The following is a 23,671-nucleotide window of genomic DNA, read 5'->3' as shown; positions in this document are numbered from 1 at the left end:
TATTTTCCCATACCTGAAATTTCCATGAAAGTTCTTAGCTTCATGCTCAAAAGCAAATTTATATTACTATCCTGTAGGTGCAGGTGATGTCTCTCCACAGAAAAAGACAACGTCTGGAGATTACAGTAGAATCTAAGCTTTTGCCATATTTACTCCTAGGTGGACACAGGTGGCTCTATGGGAGTTGTAGCACATCTCAGCTTCTGAATAAACTGGGAGTATTTTCAGCTTTCTTACTGGAGTCTTATGTAAGATTTCCAAATCTGTTGGCGCTCGGGACAAAGGGAGGGGTGCAGATGTAGCACAGCCTGTATTTCATTTCCTCAGGGCCATCCTAAGTCCTGTGTAATGTAGACTCATTAAAACAACACTGTAATTAAAACAGGAGACCTGGGTTGTGAGATCATGAAATGCATGTGTAAACAGATACATCTTCAAAAGCTGTTAGAGTACAACTACAGATGGGATCCCCCATATTTCAGCAGGGAACACGTTCCATAACACCAGTTCCATGAGTGAAAAAGCCATGTGTGTCAGAATCTGTTCAGAACCTTAGAATCAAAGTCTGAGACAAACATTAAGCAGACAAGGCAACAATGAGAATTCAAAGAGAGGGCTCAGCTAAATTGAGGCAAGTATAGGCCACTGAGTGTAAGCTTCCTTTTTGGACTAGTGTCCTGATACTTTGCAGGGGGGGAAACCACTTCTCTCGGTCTGTAGAAGCACCAGCCTTCACTATCATTTCTAACCAAAGCCACTGGTATAAAAAATATGGCTTATAGAATTTGTGCAAACATTGCATTTTGTTATTGATTACAGCTTTATTCTTATACTTAATTGTCTAAGAATAAGTCCTATGGAACTCTGTTGTACTCACCTTTGAATAGACAAGCATAAGATGTCTACAAAGCAAAAATGTATGATACAATTCATCACTGCTTTTATGTTTACAAACTATTTTTTTCCTGCTTTCACTTAGTTCTAATCCTACAGGTAACTTGCAAATCCTAGGTCAGATCAGATCAAATCAGATACAGTTTGGGAACAGGTTCCATGAAAGATCATGAATCCATCCTTTTGTAGGCCACCTAGATAATTGTATTTGTAGACAGTTATCTAAAATTAAATAAGAGTAATTATAGTAAAAGACTTCAGCTTGTGAAAAATCAGGTTTGGGGTAATAAATAGTATCTCTAGATTTTTGTTTTGTTTATTATTTTAAATTGGACATTAATAATAATAAAAACCCATAGAAAAATGTCTAGAAGAAAAGCACTGAGTACATTCCAGTAGTTCCATCTGTTGGGAAGTTTTCAAATTATCATCTCAGAAACTTCTCCTATACCCCATGGCAATTGGTATATGGAATGCCACAATTTCCCATCCTGTCTCCAAAGCTGTTTAGCATCTATATGAAACTGCTTGGAGAAGTGTGTGGGATTCTGAAGTGTCATCAGTATGCTAATAACACCATGCTCTGTTAATCTTTTTCATCTAATCCAGGCATAGCAGCTGACATTCTGAGCAGGTATTTGGAGTCAGTAATGAACTGGGTGAGAAAATAAACTGAAGCATAACCCAAACAAGACAGAGGCGTTGGTGGTAAGTAGTTCAACAGTTCTGGATTTTTGTTTTCACTTCTGGATGGGTTTTGCTCTTCCCTTTAAGGATTGGGTTTTGTAGTTTGGGAGTGCTTCTGGACCCTGCTCCATGTTGTTCAGGTGGCCTCCGTGACCAGGTGTGATTTTAATCAGCTTTTGTTGATTCACCAGCTGTGTCCTCTTCTGGGAAAAGAAAATAGTCATCCATGCCTTAGTAACTCTCGGTTAGAATACAATAACATGCTTTCTGTGAGTCTGCCTTCAAAGCTTCTACAGTTCCCCACACCTGGTCCAGAATGTGGCAGCCAGGGTACAACAGAGAGAAATCATTGCTTTGAACATATTGCAATAGTGCTCAGAGATCTGAATTGGGTATAAATTTGTTTCCAGGCACATTTCAATTGATGCCTACCCTAAGCAGAGTGGGCCCAGGTGCTTGAAGAATCACCATATAAATCTACTGGTGTGTTAAAGTTGTCACTGGAGGCCTTTAAAAAATATTCACCTGACATCAAAAGTGAGGGGGGTAGCCAAAAGTGAGGGGGATAGTGATACAGCCTTCTCAGTGTCTGGATGGAAGTTACTTCCTAGAGATGTACCAAAGGCACCTTCTTTCTCTCCATCCAACAATAAGATAAGGTTGCGTGCCAAGGTCCTGTGCCCCACAGTTCCCTATTGATTAATAACACAGACATGCGTATTTAGGTTAATGGTCTAAAACAGGCCACAACTTTATTGGTTACAGATGTGAGTGGTATGGCTTAGGCATTGGGTGAAGCCAGGCTATATCTTGACTCTTGCCCATCTGCAGGGAATTGAACTAAGGGTAAACGGCCAGAAGGGTGAGCCCTATGACTTACATCAAAGGGGCACCCCAAGGGGTTCCTGTTGGGGTCATGGCATGGCCCTAGCCCGTCTTCGGGCTTTGGACAGGATCCACACACCCAGATCCCTTTGACAGGATACCCTTATCGGTGAGGTGCAGGCAGAGGCTACAACCTCCCCTCCCTTAAACAAAGGCTTACCCAATGCCTAACCTTACAAAGTTGTGATGATTGCTAGGTAGGCGAAAACCAATGGCCAGTGCCAATTCGCCAAGTGGGAAAATTCCTACCCGGCCCCACCAATAAGGCAGCTGACATTTTTCCATAGCAAGGTTGTGTCATACCAAAGCTTAAAAAGAGGGTGGGTGGCTTGGGAGATTTGGTGAGGAGGCAAGAGAGGGAAGCCCTCCTGGTTATGCCCCAAGCCAGCATAGATTGGCCGGGTGGGCATGACACGGCTGGGAGTTGCTGCGAGGGGGGCATCAATCCCCCGCCCCTGAGCCGAATTACCGCAAGGGCCTTGATGCCCAGCCTCGATGCTGCCCAGCATGAAAGGTGAATGGTCCTATAAAAATTTATTAGGCCTTTAGAAGAGGGTGGTGAAGAGATAACTGTCAATAAGCTACAACCTGCTGCATTTTCAGGCCAAATTTGGCTAATTGTTAACTAATGGGGCCTTGATGGATTGGTTTAAGTTTTTTTTTTTTTTGATACTGCTAAAATATTGGGGGGGGGTGTTCTGTTGCTGTCTTGGGTACCATTTGTGGCAAGGCAAAATACAAATGTTTTAAAGAAACAATTAAAACTTTGAACATGATAACTTTATTTCCATTTTAATCATGTTTCTGGACTTTTTATTCTTTAAGGGACAATGGAAACAGTTTGGAGAACTGTAAAAAAACAACAATTTAAGAATGTAGGAAGAGCTTGCTGGATCATGCAATGATCCTTCTAATTCAACACTCTGTTACAGTGGCCAACCATAAGCCTATAAGAAGCTTAAAAGCAGGTCCTAACTGTACTCATTTCAATGACTGGCATTCAGAGACGCATTGCCTCTGATATGTGCCCTGTAAAATTTCATTTTACATTAATTTTGTGGTGAAACTCAGTTTTGGCAGTTAGAATCTGAGGGTCGATGATGATGATGATGATTGGTAAGTTACTTTTTAAGTTACCTAGGCTTGCCCTGGAACCTTATGGTGAAGGGCAACAAATAAAGAATAATTATTTCAAAGGTTTTCTAATGGTAACGTGTCAAAGTGGAAATAATTCCCATGTTCCCTTCAAAAAGTCACATCATAAAAAGCATTGATCGTCAAAGTAACTTTCCCAAATAAAAAGAGATTCTAACAGCCCATTCTTGTGCAGAATTATGCATGATCAAGTTGGTTGTTCTAGAGCAAAATAAGGTAACTGGAGAAAATTCCAATACAAAACATTATTGGGTTTGTTGTGTGTTTTGTGTTACAAAAGGCAGAAAACCCTTTCATAACTTTTTAGTCTGATGGTATGGAAAAAGCAGTGGGATTCCTAAGAACAGCCTTTGCCTGCTGTGAGACACTGATTTCTTTCCAGCATTTATACCATTGTATGCTCAAAAAAGGGGGGAGGAAAAGTTAAATTCAAGAAATTTGTAATTTTTACCTGGAGATTGATTTTCCTCAGAGTGAAAGCTAGTAGGTTGTAATGTGCTTTCTTAAGATACGCTGTGTCACAAGCTTTAAGTTGTGAAATATGTAATGTTCCTTGACGACATATGTTATATAACAAAGTTAATGTGTAATTTGACCTACCCAAGGCTGTCTGGTCAAGAACTGGAAATAAAAAACAGACTTAACACTGTTACATTATGTGCATGGTTTTGGAATTTGGACTGTTCTTTCTCTTACAGTTAAAGCAAGATACTGTAAGTAACTGTACTGAGAAATTGTCCATAAAATGTGTTAATAGAGCAGAAGAGGAAAAGATAAATAGATAAAAAGAGAGAGGATGTTTTAGTACACATGCAAAAATACCAAAAATACTTTCATATATCTTTCATCAAAATGGAGAAAGAAGTTCTAAAAGAAAGCACAGTGTATTTTATCATCTTTAGGGAAAAGTGGAACCAACATTTTGCCACTTCAAGTAGAGTGACTCCCATGATGTAATCAAGATCTTAGACACAAAAATGACATAATAATGCATGTAGGTATTTTCAGAATGGGACTACAGTGGTACCTCGGGTTAAGTACTTAATTTGTTCCGGAGGTCCGTTCTTAACCTGAAACTGTTCTTAACCTGAAGCACCACTTTAGCTAATGGGGCCTCCTGCTGCCGCCGCGCTGCCGGAACACGATTTCTGTTCTTATCCTGAAGCAAAGTTCTTAACCTGAAGCACTATTTCTGGGTTAGCAGAGTCTGTAACCTGAAGCATATGTAACCTGAAGCGTATGTAACCCAAGGTACCACTGTATATTACTTGGTTTTGTTTATTATTATTTTTTATTTTGATTATTATTTATTAAATTTGTATGCCACCCTATACCCATAGATCCCAGGGTGGTTCACAACATAAAATTACAAAAATTGGTTAACCTTCTTGTTGTTGTTGTTGTTGTTGTTGTTGTTGTTGTTGTTGTTGTTGTTGTTGTTGTTATAGTAGTAGTAAAACCAACAGCAACAACAGCTCTAGGATGTATCTAGAATGACACTAATCAAAATAGGTGCCATGGGGGGGGGTGAGGAGCCGAGTGCCCCCCAAATTTTCAATGAGGATGCCACCCTACCCACCACCCCAATATTTTGCTGCCTGTGGCTGGCTTCCAATTAATCCCTCTCTCAAACATACATTCATTCACAGTGGCACCATAGCCAATTTTCCCTCTTACTATTTCTGAACTATCATTTCAATATACGTAAAGATCTATTTGTGTCATAAAGAACTGATAAAACTGTCTGTTGACTCTGTCAAACCTCTTAATGAGAGAAGTGAAGCAATGCATTTTCGCTCTTGAATCTTCCAAAGAAATATGTAAATCTTAATACCATAAAGATATTGTTCATTTCTAGATAGAATTGATTTTGTTTTGTTTTTAATATGTTTTATTATGGCTTATTTCTTTCAGGCTTTGTAAGACCTATTTGGCCTTTCTTCTGATGCTTTACTTATGGAACTTATTTATTATCTTAAAGACCTTAATACTTTAATTCTTGGGTTTCTTTTCCTAATCCTATTATGTTTTCATTTTTATTTACTTAATAGTTTGCCTAGTTAAACATATTCAGTCGTTTTATTATTCATAAATAAGAGAGTAAGCCTATGAATTCATTTTTTCTCCAGTGTTCTATACATAGCTGTCAACTTTCAGATTTGAAAATAAGGGATCAGCAGCCTTGAAAATAAGAAATCAGCAGCCTCACCTGTCCCGGGGACAGTCTACGGGATATCTAACAATCCGGGATAGCAGCGGGAAACAGCGCTGGAATAAGGGAATTTCCCTCAAAAAAAGGGAAGGTTGACAGCTATGGTTCTATAACTTGGGAATATGGAGTTCATTTAGGTGGCAATCCTGCATATACAGGCACACACCCCCCCCCAAGTTACACGGGGGTTACGTTCCAGGCCCCTGTGCTCATAAGTAAAATTGCAGAATGTGGGGAGGACACTCTAAACATGCTTTAAACACCCCAGCTGTTGTTCTACCTTCAATCCATAGCAAAAATACAGCATCCATTAATATCTGCAACTAGAATTGAAGCTCTGAGGCTGGCAGAAGGCTGGAGGATGCATGGGAAAGTGGGGGGCTGCTGTTAGGCAGAGAGGCCGAGCAGCCTAAGTAAAGCCCCACTGTGCTTCTAGTCTCTTTGGAGCTCCCTTCACCCTCACTGATGTCCTCTTTGGGCTCCATGGAGGGTCTACTCATGAGCCATGAGGACTCTTCAGCTCTCTCCCACCATTGATTAAATTATTTAATGGCACAGCACATATATGTAGTCATACGCAAGTCGGTTGTGTGTAAGTGGGGGGGACGGGGACGGCACGCCTGTACTTATCTCCAGAGAAAGCCACACTGAATTCAAGAGGATTTACATCTGAGCAGGCATGTATAGGATTGTGATCTTAAATGGGTTGGGTCCATTCACGCCCAGCGTAGATCCACTGAAAGCAGTGGGTCTTGTCAGTCATGATTGGATTCAGCCCAGTGTGTTTATTCTAATCTCAAGGGGCTTAAGTTAGTCACAACCAACAAGGATCACTGCTTTCAAACTTAATTTCCAAAAAGCAATGCTGCCATCTGAGGGTTGGGGGTGGGTTGGGCAGAGGGGGTACCAAATCCCTAGTTTAAATATCCAGGCAAGTCCTAGGTAATAGAACAATTTTACAATATTGCTGAATTTCAACTCCCAACATTCCTAGCCATTAGCTACGCTTGCTGGGACTATGGGAGTTGTAGTTGAGCAATATTGGCAGGACAGGTCAAGTCAGTTTATCGTGTTTTAGCAGATAGTCATTATACACATGAAAATAATAACAACAACAATAATAGAGATTTACAATTCTGCTTCATAACCTTTAAATATTCCTTATATCTGTTATACTTCATGCTCTTAAAATTTTGTAACAAGTGACTAAGAAATTAAATGTGTTGTTATTGGTGGTGTTGTTTTGAAATTCTTTCTACCTACAGTTTTGTTGAGCTCTTTGCAATTGGCAAGTTGAAATATGTATGTCTTAGGTAGTTTAAAATTTGTTTAATTAAAGATTGGTTTAAAAGCTGACAACGATTTCTTCCTTGGATATTTTCCATTATATAAAACAGCCACAATCTCTTTCCTAATGTATATATGTAATTATTGCTGTAGTTCACAGGTAATTAATAGTGTCTATGTTAATTGGGCTTCATACTGTCTACTGAAACATTCTTTTGGTAGCTTTGTTTGTAGTACCAGGATATTAACAGGACTTTTAATTAAATTGTGCTTTGATGAATATCAAATTCACATTTTATTTGGGCAACACAACAAATGATTCTTTGCTTGTGGAAGGCAGAGGTTGAGTCTCCAGTTTTTCAACCCAGGACTAATTTGCACTGCAAATAAACATACTTGGATTAATGTATTTGGTGTTTTCCGCAAACAGGTTTTTGTTGGTTTTGTTTCTTTTGCATTTTGAATCAAAGTGGTGAACCAGCAAAACATATCCACTTGTGTCTTGAATTAATGATGCATCTCCTTTAATGGAAGCATGCAAACATTAAATGTCTAGACAGATTACAATATTCTGTATTATTGTAGAATTATGCAAGCCAATTGATGCCATTGCTTTGACTATACGCCCATCTACTTTGGCGAAGTTGTTTAAGACATTAAAATTCCCAGGACGTCAAAGTAGTATGAGTCCCTTGTTATTCATGTAAATCTGCCTTTCCCAAGCTGGTGCTCTCAATGTACTTTAGACAACTTCCATCAGCCTCACCCAGCAAAAGCAATAGACAGGGATGGTGGCAGTTTTAGTTCAAACAAGGTTGGGGAAGATATAAAATCTGAGGCTGCTCCATATATCTGATTAAATGAGCATTTGTTGATTTATTTATATAATAAATGTTCACTCTTGTCTCTCTTGATACCACAGTGTTGTTGTACAACTGTAAATCAGATCTAAGACATTCCATATAGCCTGGAAGTTCAGTAGGTGCATGGAATTTCATTTGACTTCTCCATCATGGATTCTTCTCCTTTTCCCTAAGAGTAATTTAGTATTTTCATAAGATTCTTCTTTTATCATGGAATTCTGTCATTTAGCAGTCACAAGCCTGACATAAGCACTCTTAGGATTCTCAAGGCTAGTTTCCAAACCTTATATTCAGACACTGGAACCAGACTGTCATGAGTGAGAGGTGGACAACAGCCCGGAGGAATAGGGCAGGGCCAGAATAAGGAGCTTATTAATTTCAGCCAGATGCTGAGGAAATTACATTGGAGAAGAGAGCAGCAGGCAGTCTCTTACAAGGGTAGAGACTGTGAGGATAAGCTCAGAGATTGGCTATATCCAGAATTTAAACTCTGTCCTGCCTGTAGTATTTTTAGGACTGGATGACATGCCGGATATGGACAGAGTCTTCTAAAGGTAGGATTGATCAGCTCCTATTCTAGAATTCTGAAGGATTGAATGTTTACAATCCCTATATTCTATGCTCACCAGAGCCACAAAGTGAATGAAACCGGCTCCTTCTCAGCCAAGACTTACTGAAGTGTTCACATACACTAGGGGTGGACAACATGCTGCTCTCCAGATGTTAGACTACAATTCCCACTTTCCATGACCTTTGGCCATGCTGGCTGGTGTTGATGGGAATTGTAGTCCAACAGCTATCCCTGACACTGGCTGGTCTGATCTTTTCGGCTCAGTTCAGAGAGAAGTGACAATGTACAGGTATTTTGAAAAATTGCTGATGCTCATTTGTTTTGTGGAATGGATTAAAACACATACACAAATGTACACTCACCCGAATTATTTCTACATGTGTTACCTTATATTGCAGTGTGCTCCATGCTTCCCTGAGTATAATGTTTATAGGTCAAGGCTTACCTCAGTGTGGCCTCCTGTGGAAGGAGATGCTCACATCACTCCCCTCTGACATGGTTTTGCCCCAATTCCTTTGAAGCAAGTGAACGTCAACAGGTACTCACTGGGTGCTAAATAAGAATCAGGCAGACTCAGCAATGGAGAATAGAAGGTGAAGTTTATTGCCAGGCAATAAGGACCCAGTTTGGAATCTCTTCCAAAAGGAACTGGGACCCCGATTGACAGAAATCCAGAGGTCTTTATACCTGAGTAGATCACAGCAAATCATAGATCATGAGACAACCATGAGACGGTCACGATATTGTCAGCAAAAATTAGCCAATTAGCAAGCTTCTTGCCATGCTTCCAGCTCCTGGTCAAGCACTGGTCAAACACTGAGTTCTAGTTCTGCTTTCCGATGCTTGCAGTGACGCTCTGTCTAACCTCTCCCCTAGTTATGACAGGACAGGGGGTTTGGAGATTTTGTGGTTTTGCTCTTCCTGTTCTGTGGATTAATTTAGCCTGTATCTGAGGGGATTTTGTACCAGAATCTCTGATTCACGTCTTCCCCTTGTCCAGGGTACACAGATGTTTGTAGGGGAAAGGTCGGCTCCTAATTTTGCTGTTTCAAGCAGTATGCAGTTAGCTAAGGCACAGCTTCTCTTTGATTCAAAATGCATTATAAAATACTGTAAGCCCTGATTATGTGTGAGCATATATGAATATATTGATTTCTGATAACTGATTATATGAATAGCATAGGGGTAGCCCTTCTTCCTTGCCTCACCTTCTCTATCAGGAAAAGAAAAAAGCTGTGTTTGTATTATGGTGATGACATTGGTTGAAGCCACATGTGAATCTTGAAGGAGTAGACCAGTGAGAGAATGGTCCCTCCTACATCCTGCCCCATGATGCTATCTGTGTCTTGTGATTGGCATCTGAGGTGACTTTGAGTTACAGCACGGCCAGATGTCTCAGGGATCCTGCCACAGATCATGTATGGGAGACAGTCTTCTAATTGCTTTCTTCACCACCCCACAAAAATAATAAAATGAACTACCGAAATAACAGGATACCCAGAACCTAGCTTCACATGTCCCAATGGGCAGAACATAATAAGCATATTTGTTCAAACACACAAATGGCCATTGTTGGGTGTGTGGCCCAATTCTTATTCACTCCATGTCACTCCATGTACATTTTTAAATTCAAAAATTAATTATATGTGATTGTTAGTTATAGGCGTTCCTAGTATAGTATGGAATATTTTATTTTGTCAAATCTGACAAGTTTAATACTTGCCTTTCCTAGATACTCTTGATAACTCCTTGAACCAATTAATTTCTCACGGTTCCTTCTGTATTTATATGTTGATGTATTCCTCTGAATATTGATTCTCTTAGTAATAACATCTTACATGCTAAACAAGGAAGCCAGGAGCAACACATCTAAAACACTTTTGCGGAATATTGAATTAAAGAAACATTGTAAAAATCAGGCAGTTATTCATTGCTTTGAAAAATGTGTTAGGGGGTGAAAATGGATTTGAAGGTTCTTCAAAACAAAGTGGGCTGCATCTGCTATGTGTTTCTGGAATGATCAAGTGATGACAAGCAGCTAATAGGTGAGAAGACTGAGCTTACTACTTTCTCAGCCTGTGAAAGTATGTGTACAGGATTGCAGATACTAATGAAGTGTCAATTTATTGTGTAGAAGACCAGAGGGGAGTGGGAAGATAGCAAATATTAGAGAGATCATTGTAAAGGAAAAAATAATATAGTGTGGTGTGATGGAATCAATCTCTGAGCATTCTTAGGCACAGGAGAAGGGGAGAAAGGTTTTGTATTATAGGTTTATACTGTTCATTCCCAGACTGTTTGAACATAACATTTCCCGTGTAGCATCTTGTATTGTTTGTGCTCTGTTGGCTCAAGGGTGGTTTCTATCAATGGGAGTATTTCAGTAACTGATGCTGGGACTATACAGATTCGTTTGAAAGCAGGTTTACTATCTCCGATGTCAAAAGCATATTCAACAGGTTGCAATAACATTGATCGCTCCTGCCCTTATCCCTGGGCTCATAAATCTGTTTGGGATATCAATATCCTTTATACTAATAGCAGACCCATTCTCTGAGTACTGATCCTTATCAAGCCAACATCTACACACAAGGGAGAGATAGCAACAGGCTTGGAGAAAACTCAAGCTTTGCATAACAACGAAAAGCTTTAGAAAAATATTGAATATCATGGGAACCATATTTGAATAATATGATCCTGCTTTGCAGGAATGCTGTGTGAATAATGTTATGCAACCACATGAACAGGACAGACCATATGGCTCTTTCCCAATTGATTGGCAACTTCCTTCCCTGCATCCCTTCTCTGCAGGGTCCATATTGCATGAAAAAAGACCCACACAATCATCCCTTCTATGTGTTCATGCACGCCTAAACCTGAATGGTGGGATAGTACTACAAAGAATAGATATCCCATGCGCTGACACATGTGTGAAACAGCAGCATAGTCTGCCTTCAGCTGTAGCATTCTCCTTCCCCCCCCCCCCATAACATTTTATTAAAACTGGGAATCCTGTCCACCACCAGAAAAGGGCATTGCTTCTGGTGAAAGTTTTACACTAAAAGTAAAGCTGAACACTTAGTCGGTTTTGTTACAGGATAAGATAGCAGCTAATGCTTTTGCTTGCTTGTGAATGTTTCATTTTGCTTAGAGTGTGGCAGACGTCAATTATTTTTAATTAGACTGGCAAGCCCTTTTCCTTGAGGCTGACACAGTGACACCTATGAGGAATATTGTGCTTCTCAAACAGAGGCATTCTTTGCTGTCATCAAGTATGCACATTGGTTTATTGTTATGGAACATTGTGCAGTACTGTGCAAACTGTACTCTTCAAAAGATCTGGCTGGTCTTCAGGACTGCAGTTTTCTTCCCCAGAAAATATGAAATGAAAAGGGAGATGAAGCAATTGCTTCTTGCTGAATCGACATTCACTGCCAAGAGCATTTCAAACTTTTCATCCCCTTTCTTCAGGCACAAACACACACCCAAACTTGAACCCCCTTCAGGTGTTTGTTTATTATGTTATCCATCTATCGTGTGCCTCCCTTGCTTCAGCCTGAATTTATGCATGGATGTTTGACTAGGGAAAATCTGCAAGTTGGATCCTCCTAACAGAGGGTCCATGTTGTGCTCGGCCCTGAAACTCTTCCCTAACCGGCTTGTGGGTGGGGCTTGCTCCACTCGAAATCGGTGGTGCCACAGTTATGCCAGTGGCCTTCAGCCAATCAGCAGCGTGGCAAGGTTGGGGGTATTTATTTGTCAGTGTGACATAGGGACCACCTTTTGCTTCATGCTGCCAAGCACCCATTAATTAGGTCGTGTTTGGCCTTGCTTTGGACTTCAGTTGGTCGCCTATTTTGGAATGGGGGCTGGGTAGGAATTTTTTCCAAAGTGGCAGATTGGCTGTGGCCACTTGGTTTTTGCCTACCTCTTAGCAATTGTCACAACGTTGTAAGGTTTGGTGGTTAGGCATTGGTTTAGGGGAATGTGGGGAGGGGAGGTGTGGCCATCACCTGCCCCTCCAATGAATAGGATATTCTGTTAAGGAATCTGGGGGTCTGGATCTCGTCCAAAGCCCGGAGAGGGGCTAGGATCATGCCAGGACCCCCAGGGGTGAGCACCAGTCAATATACACTGACGGAGATCCCCCTGCTGGTTGTTTACCTTACCAGGCCTCCTGCAGGGTGGGGCAAGAGCCAGATATAGTTTGATACCAATGCCTAAGCCAATACCAGTCACATTTGTATATTTTAATAAAGTTGTGGCCAAAATATGCCCATTATCATTTAAACTAAATTCTGTCTTCACTATGTCTTTATTTCATCGGGGATGGGTTTTGGGGCTCAAAGCACAAGCATACAGCTGTAGGCACATAAACTTTCATGTGATCTGAAACGCTATATACTGTAAGTGGAGCCCAGTTCACATGGAAGCTGACACATGTAGGTTTTTTCCCCCTTGATGCCTCTCTGTTTAATTTTGCAAGCCCTCTGTATGTCTCACATATGTGACCCCGATCACATCTTTAGTACAAGTTCGGTGCACAGTGTAAGTTTTTTCGACTGCCGTGTGCTCCCTACTCTTCCACTCCAAGAGAATGGTCTGTTTAGGTCTTCATATCCCGCTCCTGTGTTTGGGGTTTCACAATTTTATGGAGCTCTCAAGAAGCTGTTTGTTCACTAGTTTGGAGTGCACTACTTTGGGCTTGGGCAATGCCTTGCGTGTCAAGGCCCCGAGACCTCCCCCCATCTGCTGAATAATAAAACACATGGACACCAGTATTTTAGGTTAATGGGTGAATTAAGGCCACAACTTTATTGGTTACAGAATGTGAGTGGTATTGGCTTAGGCATTGGAATTGAACCGACTATATCTGACTCCTGCCCACCATGCAGGTAGTCCAGTAAGGGTCAAACACCAGTAGGGGGAGCTTTGTTGATGTTCATCAACTGAGAGCTCCTCCAGGGTCCCCGCTGGGGTCGTGGCATGGCCCTAGCCCATACCAGGGCTTCGGATGAGAGCCACATCTGCGGATCCCTTTAACGGAATACCCTTAAAGAGGAGGGGCAGGCGATGGCCACAACCCCCCTCCCATGAACCAGGTTTTACCAGTTCCTAAACCGCCAAACCTTACAAAGTTGTGACAATTGCTACAAGGTAGGCGAAAACCAAATGGCTGGTGCCAATTTGCCAAGTGGAAAAATTCCTACCAGGCCTCCTCAACAGGTGGCCAACCGAGGTCCATAGCAACAGTGGCGTAGCATGGGGGGTGCAGGGGGGGCCGGCCGCACTGGGCGCAACATCTGGGGTTAGGGCAAATCCACGGGTTAGGGGGCGCAAATCCACGGGTTAGGGGGCGCAAATCCACGGTTTAGGGGGCGCAAATTACTTGCCTTGCCCCGGGTGCTGACAACCTACGCTACGCCACTGCATAGCAAGGCCAAGGTGTCAAACGCATGAAAAGAGGGTGGGAGGGTGGTTGATACGGAAGCAGGAACCAAGAGGAAATTCCCCGGCCACATGGCTGCTTAAATGCTGTAAGCCACTCCCACCCTGGCCAACCGGATTGGTCAGCCGGGGGCCGGGACATGGCCGGCACCCCTCTATGATACGGGAGCACTTCCAAGCCCCCACTGTGCACAGGGAGAGCATGTGGCCTGCCTGCAACACCGTCCCACAGGGAAGTGGAGCAGCCTTCTCAGCTTCCTTAAACAGACTTTCAGTTTCACCAGCATAAACAACTATTGGGTTCTTTAGGTATCCTAAAATCATGTCCTCACCTTCGCCTAGATGGAAAATGTGAATATACCTTAATACTACTTTATGTCAGATGGTAATTCCACAGAATTTTTTTTTTTGCCAAGAAAGAACATTTTGGAAAAAAATATTCAAAAGTCCTTGAACGTCATCTAATATATGAAAGATTGACTTCTTTTGTTTGCTACATTTCAGCTTTTCTCTTTCAGCGAAACTATGAAAGGAAATATATTAAAATGTTTTAAAATGCGAAAGGTCGGACTCAGCAGGCTGCTTCTAAACTTTAATAACACGAGTAATTGCTAGAACTGTGTTTCCTTTTTATGGTGTTCTCATTGTAATGGCAAGGTCAATCATTATGCCGATTATGAAAATAAATATAAAGCAACATTTTATATTGTTTTATATAAACAACAAATGTATGAAACAAATTTCTTTTATCAAACAGGTAACTTTTTGAAGCATCCTTGCCCTAAAGCAGCAGAATGATGATCCTTCTTCCTGTGATGCTTTATCTGTGGCCTGTAAGCAATGCTATTAACGAAAGGATTTCAAAGCCCAATATTGTATTATTCATGGCTGATGATCTTGGCATTGGAGACCTGGGATGCTATGGAAACACAACTTCAAGGTTTGCCAACACACTTGATGATATATATGTACATTTGGCTTTAGCTTTGAAAGAGATTGTTCTGGGCAGAGAGCTTGTGGAAGATCACAACCACAATTGTATTAGGAAATAGAAACATGTCCCATGGTTTGGTTGATTCATGCAAGTGCTGGATTGGTGGTGTTAGTCCCATCCTAATCCAAGTAAGGATTAGTGAAACTGGTCTCAAGGGGATGGCTTTATGTCTCTTTCCCCCCACTTGTGCCACTACTGATAAGAAAACAACAGTAAAAATCCAAAGGGCAGCTACCTAAGAAGCAGAAAATAGCACAATCTTTTTTTAAAGGTGTAGTAACAGACCCTCCAAGTGTCCCTATATCCCAGGGACAGTCCTGAATTTATAAAACCCACCCTGGTTTCTGATTTGATCCTAGAATGTCCCGCCTTTCCTTAGAAATGTCGGAGAAATGTTGGAGGGTATGGAGTTATGTGACCCCTGAGCCAAGGAGATAAGTAACTATACAACCTTTAGAAGATAATCTGAAGACAGCCCTGTATAGGGAAGTTTGTTTAAAGTTTAATGTTCTATTATGTTTTTATATGTAGGAAGCTGCCCAGAATGGTTGTGCCAACCCAGTCAGATGGGTGGGGAATAATAATAATAATAATAATAATAATAATAATGGAATACGAAATCCCAATTTTCATTGGAGAAATGTTGGAGCGTATGTAGTCAATTAAAAAGCTGCTTTACCTAGCTGCAAAATGCATGAGAGTAGGCCCCAGGTGAGCTTCCCTGGTGAGCACATCTTATAAGACAGCTGAGAAGGTCCATTCTCCCAATGCTACCTATCTCTCCAGAGGAAAGGCCATAAAATATTATCTCAGTGCATAGGCAGGCTTGTGTTGGAGGTGATCTGTCAGGTACCCAGTCCCCAAGCTGTTTTAGACTTCAAAAGTAAGCATGGTTTTATTTATTTGTTCATAAAAATTTATACACTGCTTGATTGTTAAAAAAAAAAAACAACAACCCAAAAGCTCAAAGCAGTTGACAAAAAGATAAAACCAGGGAAAATTTACAATACATTAAAACGTGCAAGAGTTAAAATTCTAAAACAGATAAAAATTCACACCAACATTTCTAAGCATTAGGAGTTTGAATCATGCCCAGAAATGGATTGGAAGGCAGTGCAGCTGTTTACGTTCTGGCAATATATTGTTTCCATATTCAATCTAGCAGCTGGATTTTGAACTAAATGCAGAAATTCCAAACAGTCCTCAAAGATAACCCCATGTACATTACAGTAGTCAAAGCACACAGAGATATAGACTGAGGGAACAAAACTATCGTGAAAATACATCTTTCTCTCCCAAATATTTGAGCGTAGACTAGAATGAAGAAATACAATGGATTGGGAAATATGAGTTACAGTTTGTTTCAGAACATATAACCCTTAAAATTTAGACTCACTTCATGCATCAGATTGCAAGATTAAAACACAGACATGTTGGTTCTTAGTGTATTGATTTTGATTTGATGATTGAAAAGTTAAAAGAAAAAAGGACTATGGACTCAGCTATAAAGCCGCAAATAAAAAAATTAAAAAGTGTGTTGTAAAGTTCAATATACAAATGTGAAACTAGATGGAGACAGTGAGCTATGCCAAATTCAAAATGTTTTTTTTTTTTTTTAAAAAAAGCATTTTCACAGTGTTTTTTATATGTGTGTAGATTCCACCTATAACTCTGGCTGCAACCCTAGACAAATGTAGATACACCTAATTGCATTAACTCCAATGATCAAAGGTGCACTCAATTCACCATAAAATTTGGCTTCATGTTGGATTTGTATGACACCAACTCATGCACTATAAGCCATAATGAGAACTTTAAATAGTCTGAACTCACTCGTGTTTACATGTTCAGAATACATGCCCTTGAATTTGTCTTCTTCTTTTTTCCTTCCAGGACTCCTAACATTGACAAGTTATCTAAAGAAGGAACAACACTGACTCAACACATAGCAGCCGCACCACTATGCACCCCAAGCAGGGCATCTTTCTTGACAGGCCGCTATTCTGTCAGATCAGGTAAAGGATGTTTTTACGCCATTGTTAGATATCTGAGCACAGCAATTCAAAGTAGGCATGGAGAGGAACAAAGCAGAAGACCCACCACTGCACCCCTTGTACTGCTGGGACTTGGCCAACACAGAAGGCAAGGGCATCTTAACTTGTCCACCACACCAGCTCTAGGCTGGCATAGCTGTGGAGTCTGATGATCAGTCCCTTGGGGGATCTGCAGGGCTCTTTGCCTGGACTTAACCATTCAGGGGTCCTTTATTTTTACCTTAGACATGCATTCATTGGTTTCAGTGCGTCTCCTTATCTGACGATGACCAGCGTTATATATCACTTAAAGTATGTGCTAATGAAAACTGGTTTACCTCCTATTTGAAATTAATTTTTGATTCCTTCAGGAATGGCTAGCCTGCACAAAGTTGGGGTCTTCTTGTTTTCTGCTTCTTCTGGTGGACTCCCTATGGAAGAAATAACATTTGCTAAACTTCTCCAGCAGAGGGGTTATTCTACAGCTCTCATAGGTATGGCTGATTAACATGCTTCCTTTATCTATTGGTCTTAAGAAATTTATATCCTGCTTTTCTGACCCAGACTTGTCCCTCAAAGCAATCTACATGTTAAAGATGGGCTATCAACTAAGTAAATGAAGCAATTAAGAAAGAAAAAAAACTGGAAATGCCTACAGCAATTCCAAACAATAAAATACAGTCACTGAGACTTTCTGAAATAACTCTTTTTTTGAAAATGACTTTTCAATGCAGGAGACAATTCTTTGGGGTGAGGTTAGCCATTAGTGTAGGGACGCGGGTGGCACTGTGGTCTAAACCACTGAGCCTCTTGGGCTTGCCGATCAGAAGGTCAGCGGTTTGAATCCCCATGCCGGGGTGAGCTCCCATTGCTCAGTCCCAGCTCCTGTCAACCTAGCAGTTTGAAAGCACGCCAAAAAAAGTGCAAGTAGATAAATAGGTACCGCTCCGGCGGGAAGGTAAACGGCATTTCCATGCACTGCTCTGGTTTTGCCAGAAGCGGCTTAGTCATGCTGGCTACATGACCCGGAAAAACTGTCTGTTGATAAAGGCCGACTCCCTCGGCATATAGAGTGAGATGAGCACGCAACCCCAGTGTCATTCCTGACTGGACTTAACTGTCAGGGGTCCTTTACCTTTACCTTAGCCATTAGTAGTAACAGCAGCCCCACACCTTGCCTAAACAGGAAATGGCAGCATTAGATCTGTGAGATGGTTATAGTTCATCTGAAAAGAAGATAAGAAGCATCACACCCCACTGTGATCAGTGATCAGGAATATCTAAGCCAAAACTAAGCTTAACGGGAAACAGAACATTCAGGGGGACGACAAACCCACCTAGTGGCTGTGCCCCCTTTTGTAGCCTCAGATACATTAGCAACCAAAAGTACTGGCCTAACTTATCCAACCTTATTTACTTTCCACCATAAGGGTAAAAATAAAAACAAAATAATGGCATCTGCATTTCCAAATGCTTTTGAGGAAACTAGGCACAAATTTAAAAATGAGAATGTTCACTGAAAACAATTGATAGCCTTTGCATTCGCTTGTCAATTCAAAAGTGCAATTCCTGAAAACGAGATGCTGAACACATTCTGCAGTTTCCATGGATATTATGGTCATGGAATAAAAAAAAGGGGGGGGGAGCGTTGCAGATATAAAGGTATTTGATCCATATGTTTGTAGCCCTAATCTTGAGTCACTGTTTCAAGATCCCATATTATTTGTTTGCTTTTTTTTTTCATTTGAAGAGTTTATACATTGCTCTCCAAACAGTAGTCCTTTAGCCTGGCTAACATACCTCTCAGTCAACATGACAACAATAAATCATTGATCGCTCACATAAAAATAAAACAGAAGAACCAGAGAATAATAATAGCAAGATTAAAAGAATGGTTGTTTCATGCTACATTATTAGATAAATATCTGTAATTTATCCTATTTTATTTATGAATCATTTCTAAAGCATTTACAAACTGCTCAATGTTTTAAAATCCCTACTCAGTATGCAACATGAAAAACCCAATATCATTAAAACAAATGTGCAGCATAAAAGCAGTAAAACAGTAGTATAAAAACAAAGAAATATAATGCATACACAGGGTCTGATCTAGTGGGTCAGCGAAAGCCTGGGCAAAATGTATGCCTTTACAAGATTTCTGAAGCAACTAATTGTAATATACACATATACACACAGCTTGATTGCAGCCCATAGAACCCAAATGTATCACATATGGAAGATGGAAGGGCATTCCATTGTATAAGGGAAACAGCAGGAAATGCTTATTTTTGATAACTGCCCTATGATGTTCTGTAGGGTGCTGTACTGCAAGTCGAATTTTCCCCAGAATATTCTAATTTACTCTCTGGAAGCTAAACAGATGTAATGCTCGAGTTGTCCTTGGGTTATTAAATCATGTGTGCTTCCTTGATGGGAAAACTATAGTACGGATCTTGAAAGCTCTGTTAATTTCATTATTACAGTCATCTACATTCACTTCAATTAACTTATTCATGGAAGCAGCTTACAACTCACCTTGCCATCTAGCCGGCTTTAAATTTACTCGCACAAAAGCAGTCATTTTAACTTGAAATGTAATGTTGATATAGCGCTGCACTTTGATGATATGAGGCCTTACCGCTCTGCCTGACACCCTGTGAAATTCCAAATTAATCGTAAGAAACGGAACATTCTCTGAAGAATAAGAACAAAGAACAGGAGCGTGAGAAGAGCCCTGCTGAATCAGGCCAAAGCGATCTAGCTCATCAACCTGTTCTCACAGTGGCAAACCAGATGCCTGTGGGAAGCCAGGAAGCAGGACCGGAGCATAGCAGCTGTGCAATGTCCAGTAGAGTGATGAAAACTTGCACAAAAGATGCATTATTTATTTATTTATTTATTTATTTATTTATACCCCACCCATCTGGCTGGGTTTCCCCAGCCACTCTGGGCAGCTTCCAACAAAGTATTAAAATACAGTAGTCTGTTAAACATTAAAAGCTTCCCTAAAGAGACCTGCCTTCAGATGTCTTCTAAAAGTTTGGTAGTTTGACATCTTTGGGAGGGCGTTCCACAGGGCGGGTGCCACTACTGAGAAGGCCCTCTGCCTGGTTCCCTGTAACTTGGCTTGTCACAGTGAGGGAACTGCTGGACCTCAGTGTCCGGGCAGAACGATGGGGGTGGAGACGCTCCTTCAGGTATACTGGACCGAGGGAAAAATTGCACAAAATTTGCACAAAAGAGGAAGGAGGTGTACCAGTTGTATAGATATATACATACAGTGGAAAATATAAAAGTCTACATTTTATTTAAATACCTGTTTGAAATATGTGTCTTTCCCCTGCATTTAGGAAAATGGCATCTTGGGATTAACTGCAACAGCAGTGATGACTTCTGCCACCACCCTTTAAATCATGGATTTGATTACTTCTACGGGGTGCCTGTGAACAATCTTAGGGACTGTAAACCTGGTCACGGAAGCGTGTTTAGTGCTGGACTGAAGATGCACACTCGTGCAGCACTCAAGACCACGGCAATTGTTCTGATCTCTTTGGCGGTTCTGAATTACATTGGCCTTGTCAGTGTTCCCCGCAGAGTACTGGGCTACTTCTTCTTAATAGCTGCAGTGATAGTTGGAGTTTTGCTGCTCTTCTTTTATAACTTCCGGAATCTTAACTGCTTCTTGATGCGAAATCACAGTATTATCCAGCAACCCTGGAACTATGAGAACCTCACTCAGAGATTCACAGAGGAAGCCAAAAGATTCATAGGAAGGTAAGGGTGTTCATTTTTAAAGTGTTTGAATTTCAGAGTGATGGCTTGTTTACAGAGGTGCCTGTGATTTGGCAGGTGAACAAAGCACTACTCATTTCCCATCCCTTTGTGGCATTATTGTTGAAAGGTAACAAATTGAGCGTGAAGACAGGAAAGAGCCATATATTTGTAGACACCCTCTAATTCAGCCCAGAACTTCATCTGTGTTCATTCAGAAATCTCTGAGGTTCAGCTCCTTGCATGAATTCTTGCTCTTCTCTCCCCATCCTGCCTACAAACTACTGTCCAAAGTCCCAGTCCTTTCCTTGAATTCCTGCTCTGATCTCTAGGCCCTGCCTACACATTCTACAGCTCAGGATCACTGCTCAGCTTGTTGTCATGAAGTCAAATGGCGGCCATCAGCTTACCAGGGACATAGAAAATCTCCTGGATCTGCTGTCTGTGTAACACCACAAATGCAGGCCTCAGCACATGGCTGGTAGTTAGTGTTAATGGTGGTGACTCACAAATTTTGCAGCTTGCTCTATATAATATAGAAAGATGTATTGTATGCTAATCTATTTGTCCACCTAGCCAAATATTGTCCAATCTTGACTGTCAGCAGCTGTCCATGTTCTCCAGCAGAGGTCTTTTGTAGTCACAGTGCATGAGTTGGGGGCTGGGTGGGTGCTACCCTCACAGCTGTGGAGGTTCTGCTGCTTGCCAGGACCAGGATGGTTTAGTGAAGTGGTGAGGAGAGCACCAGGTTGGCAGTGGCTCAGGAGGGTGGGTAAGGATCATGTGGTCTCTTGTGCTCACTCTTCCTTTCATAATTGGAAGTGTCGCTAATGTTAATTTGACTTTCAGGGCCAACCCAGACTTCCTCCAAAATTTCATGGGAATGCAATATGAAGGGAGATATCCTGAGGAGGAGCAACCCCCTGTTTAGATATACAGGTGTGGGTCCCCAGTAGGCTTGTCATTTTATTTATGCAAGGAAAAGAGGTCTAGGACAGACGTAGGCAAACTTGGCCCTCCAGATGTTTGGAGACTACAACTCCCATCATCTCTAGCTAACAGAACCAGTGGTCGGGAGGACCAGTGATGGGAGTTGTAGTCCTGAAACATCTGGAGGGCTGAGTTTGCCTATGCCTTGTCTAGGAAGTAAGTGTTGCACTCTACTCTGCCAGAAAACTATAATTTGGAATAGCATTCCACCCTGGAAGTTGTGTTTGATATCTAGGTGTTGTCTCTGGCACTGAAAAAAAACCAATGAGGTGCCTCTGAGCATGTGCAGAGTACTTTCCCCTCTGTACTGCAGAACCACAGTCAACCCTCACACATCTGCAATTAGAGGAAAGGACTTCTGAGATTTGACTTCCCAGATCTGGGTTTCTGGGAGGTGTCTTCTACATGTCTTCTACCTACAAATATGTGTCCACAGTCATCAACCTAAATCTCCTATGTCTTCGCCATCCTGACTTGCCACTCCAGTCCTGGAAGCAGCAGCACTGCTGCACCCAGCCTCATGCACCATGGCTGGTCGTTTGTATCACCTGTTTTGCTAGGCATTGAACCTGGGGGGTCTTCTGCATGCAAAGCATATACTCCAGGTATGGCCCCAAGCTGGGCTGGCTGCTAGAAACTAGCATGGTGAAGATGCATTTTGCTAAAGTGAGCACCTCTCTAAAAAGGAAGACAAAGGAGATATACATGAGTCCCAGTTATATCCAACAGAACTTATTATTTTCCATCTATAAAGGTAAAGGTAAAGGTACCCCTGCCCGTTCGGGCCAGTCTTGCCAGACTCTAGGGTTGTGCGCTCATCTCACTCTATAGGCCGGGAGCCAGAGCTGTCCGCAGACACTTCCAGGTCATGTGGCCAGAGTGACAAGCTGCACCTGGCGAGCCAGCGCAGCACACGGAACGCCGTTTACCTTCCTGCTGGTAAGCGGTCCCTATTTGTCTACTTGCACCCGGAGGTGCTTTCGAACTGCTAGGTTGGCAGGCGCTGGGACCGAACGACGGGAGCGCACCCCACCGCGGGGATTCGAACTGCCGACCTTTCGATCAGCAAGTCCTAGGCACTGAGGCTTTTACTCACAGCGCCCTATTTTCCATCTATATAGCACATTAATTTCAATTTACAAGTGGTTAATGGTGTAAAGACAGCAGCCCTCATGTGTTAATTATTTTAATTAACACTATAGTCAGTGCATTTGACACTCATGCTTTGCTAGAGCAGTCTTTAGGAGATGTTACCACATTTAAAGGGAATTTACTTCTTTCGAATTAGTCTAGAAGCTATTGTTTTCTCAGTGCATTTCTGCACTGGGATGTCGAGCCACTACTGTTGGAGAAAAAGAAACAAAATCACATTCACCTAACTCTAAATAGAAAAAAAGAATGCTTCTTAAGCACTTTTCTTTTAAAAATTGGTGAAGCTTCTGATTTCTCTGAAATTTTGTGTGGCAAAAGCTTAGAAAACTGTCTGTGGGGTAGCCCACAAGAATTATGAGTAAAATATTTGTTTTATATTTGGGATGATAGAGAATGGAGTGTGTGTGCATTTGCAAGAAGAAGAAAAGTTGGACATTTGCTTGAGACTGACAAAGCCTGTTTATAGTCTCATGGATAGCAAAGCATATATCATTCTCTGATGCTGTATATCTGAAGATTTAATGCTGTGAAATAGGGATGAAAAAGTAAATGTCAAAAATGTATGTAGCTGTTTGAGGGCATAGAAAAATGACTCTGCATAGGAATAGATAACTGAGACATACAATTATTTTGTTTAAAAATATATAAATCTTAACCTTTGAATGGAAGCCAAGCTCTTCTCATTTCTATTCTATATTTGAACAAGATAGTAAAACTCAGCCTTTATTT

The 23,671-nt window shown here is 41.3% G+C and overlaps 1 protein-coding gene across 5 annotated transcripts in view; it reads left to right on the top strand.

The window, feature by feature from the left end:
* Positions 1–1,347: 1,347 nt before the first annotated feature.
* Positions 1,348–23,671, top strand: part of STS (steroid sulfatase) — an 84,109-nt gene continuing 61,785 nt past the window's right edge. For 2 of the 5 annotated variants that reach the window (XR_013837859.1, XM_079972752.1), the window contains exons 1-5: positions 1,349–1,599; positions 14,760–14,942; positions 16,890–17,011; positions 17,401–17,523; positions 20,380–20,803. Coding sequence is in view for 4 of the 5 variants with exons in the window: in XM_079972752.1 (XP_079828878.1) it covers positions 14,797–14,942; positions 16,890–17,011; positions 17,401–17,523; positions 20,380–20,803 (815 nt within the window). In the remaining variant the exon portion in view is untranslated. Of the gene's footprint in view, positions 1,603–8,398; positions 8,538–14,756; positions 14,943–16,889; positions 17,012–17,400; positions 17,524–20,379; positions 20,804–23,671 lie in introns of those variants that run through there. The other 3 variants (XM_079972754.1, XM_079972753.1, XM_079972755.1) reach the window with 3 other exon arrangements.

This window comes from Podarcis cretensis, assembly GCF_951804945.1.
Source record: "Podarcis cretensis genome assembly, chromosome: 4".
Lineage (NCBI taxonomy): Eukaryota > Metazoa > Chordata > Lepidosauria > Squamata > Lacertidae > Podarcis > Podarcis cretensis.
Note: the sequence above shows the minus strand (reverse complement) of the source record. Positions and strands in the feature narration are given on the sequence as shown.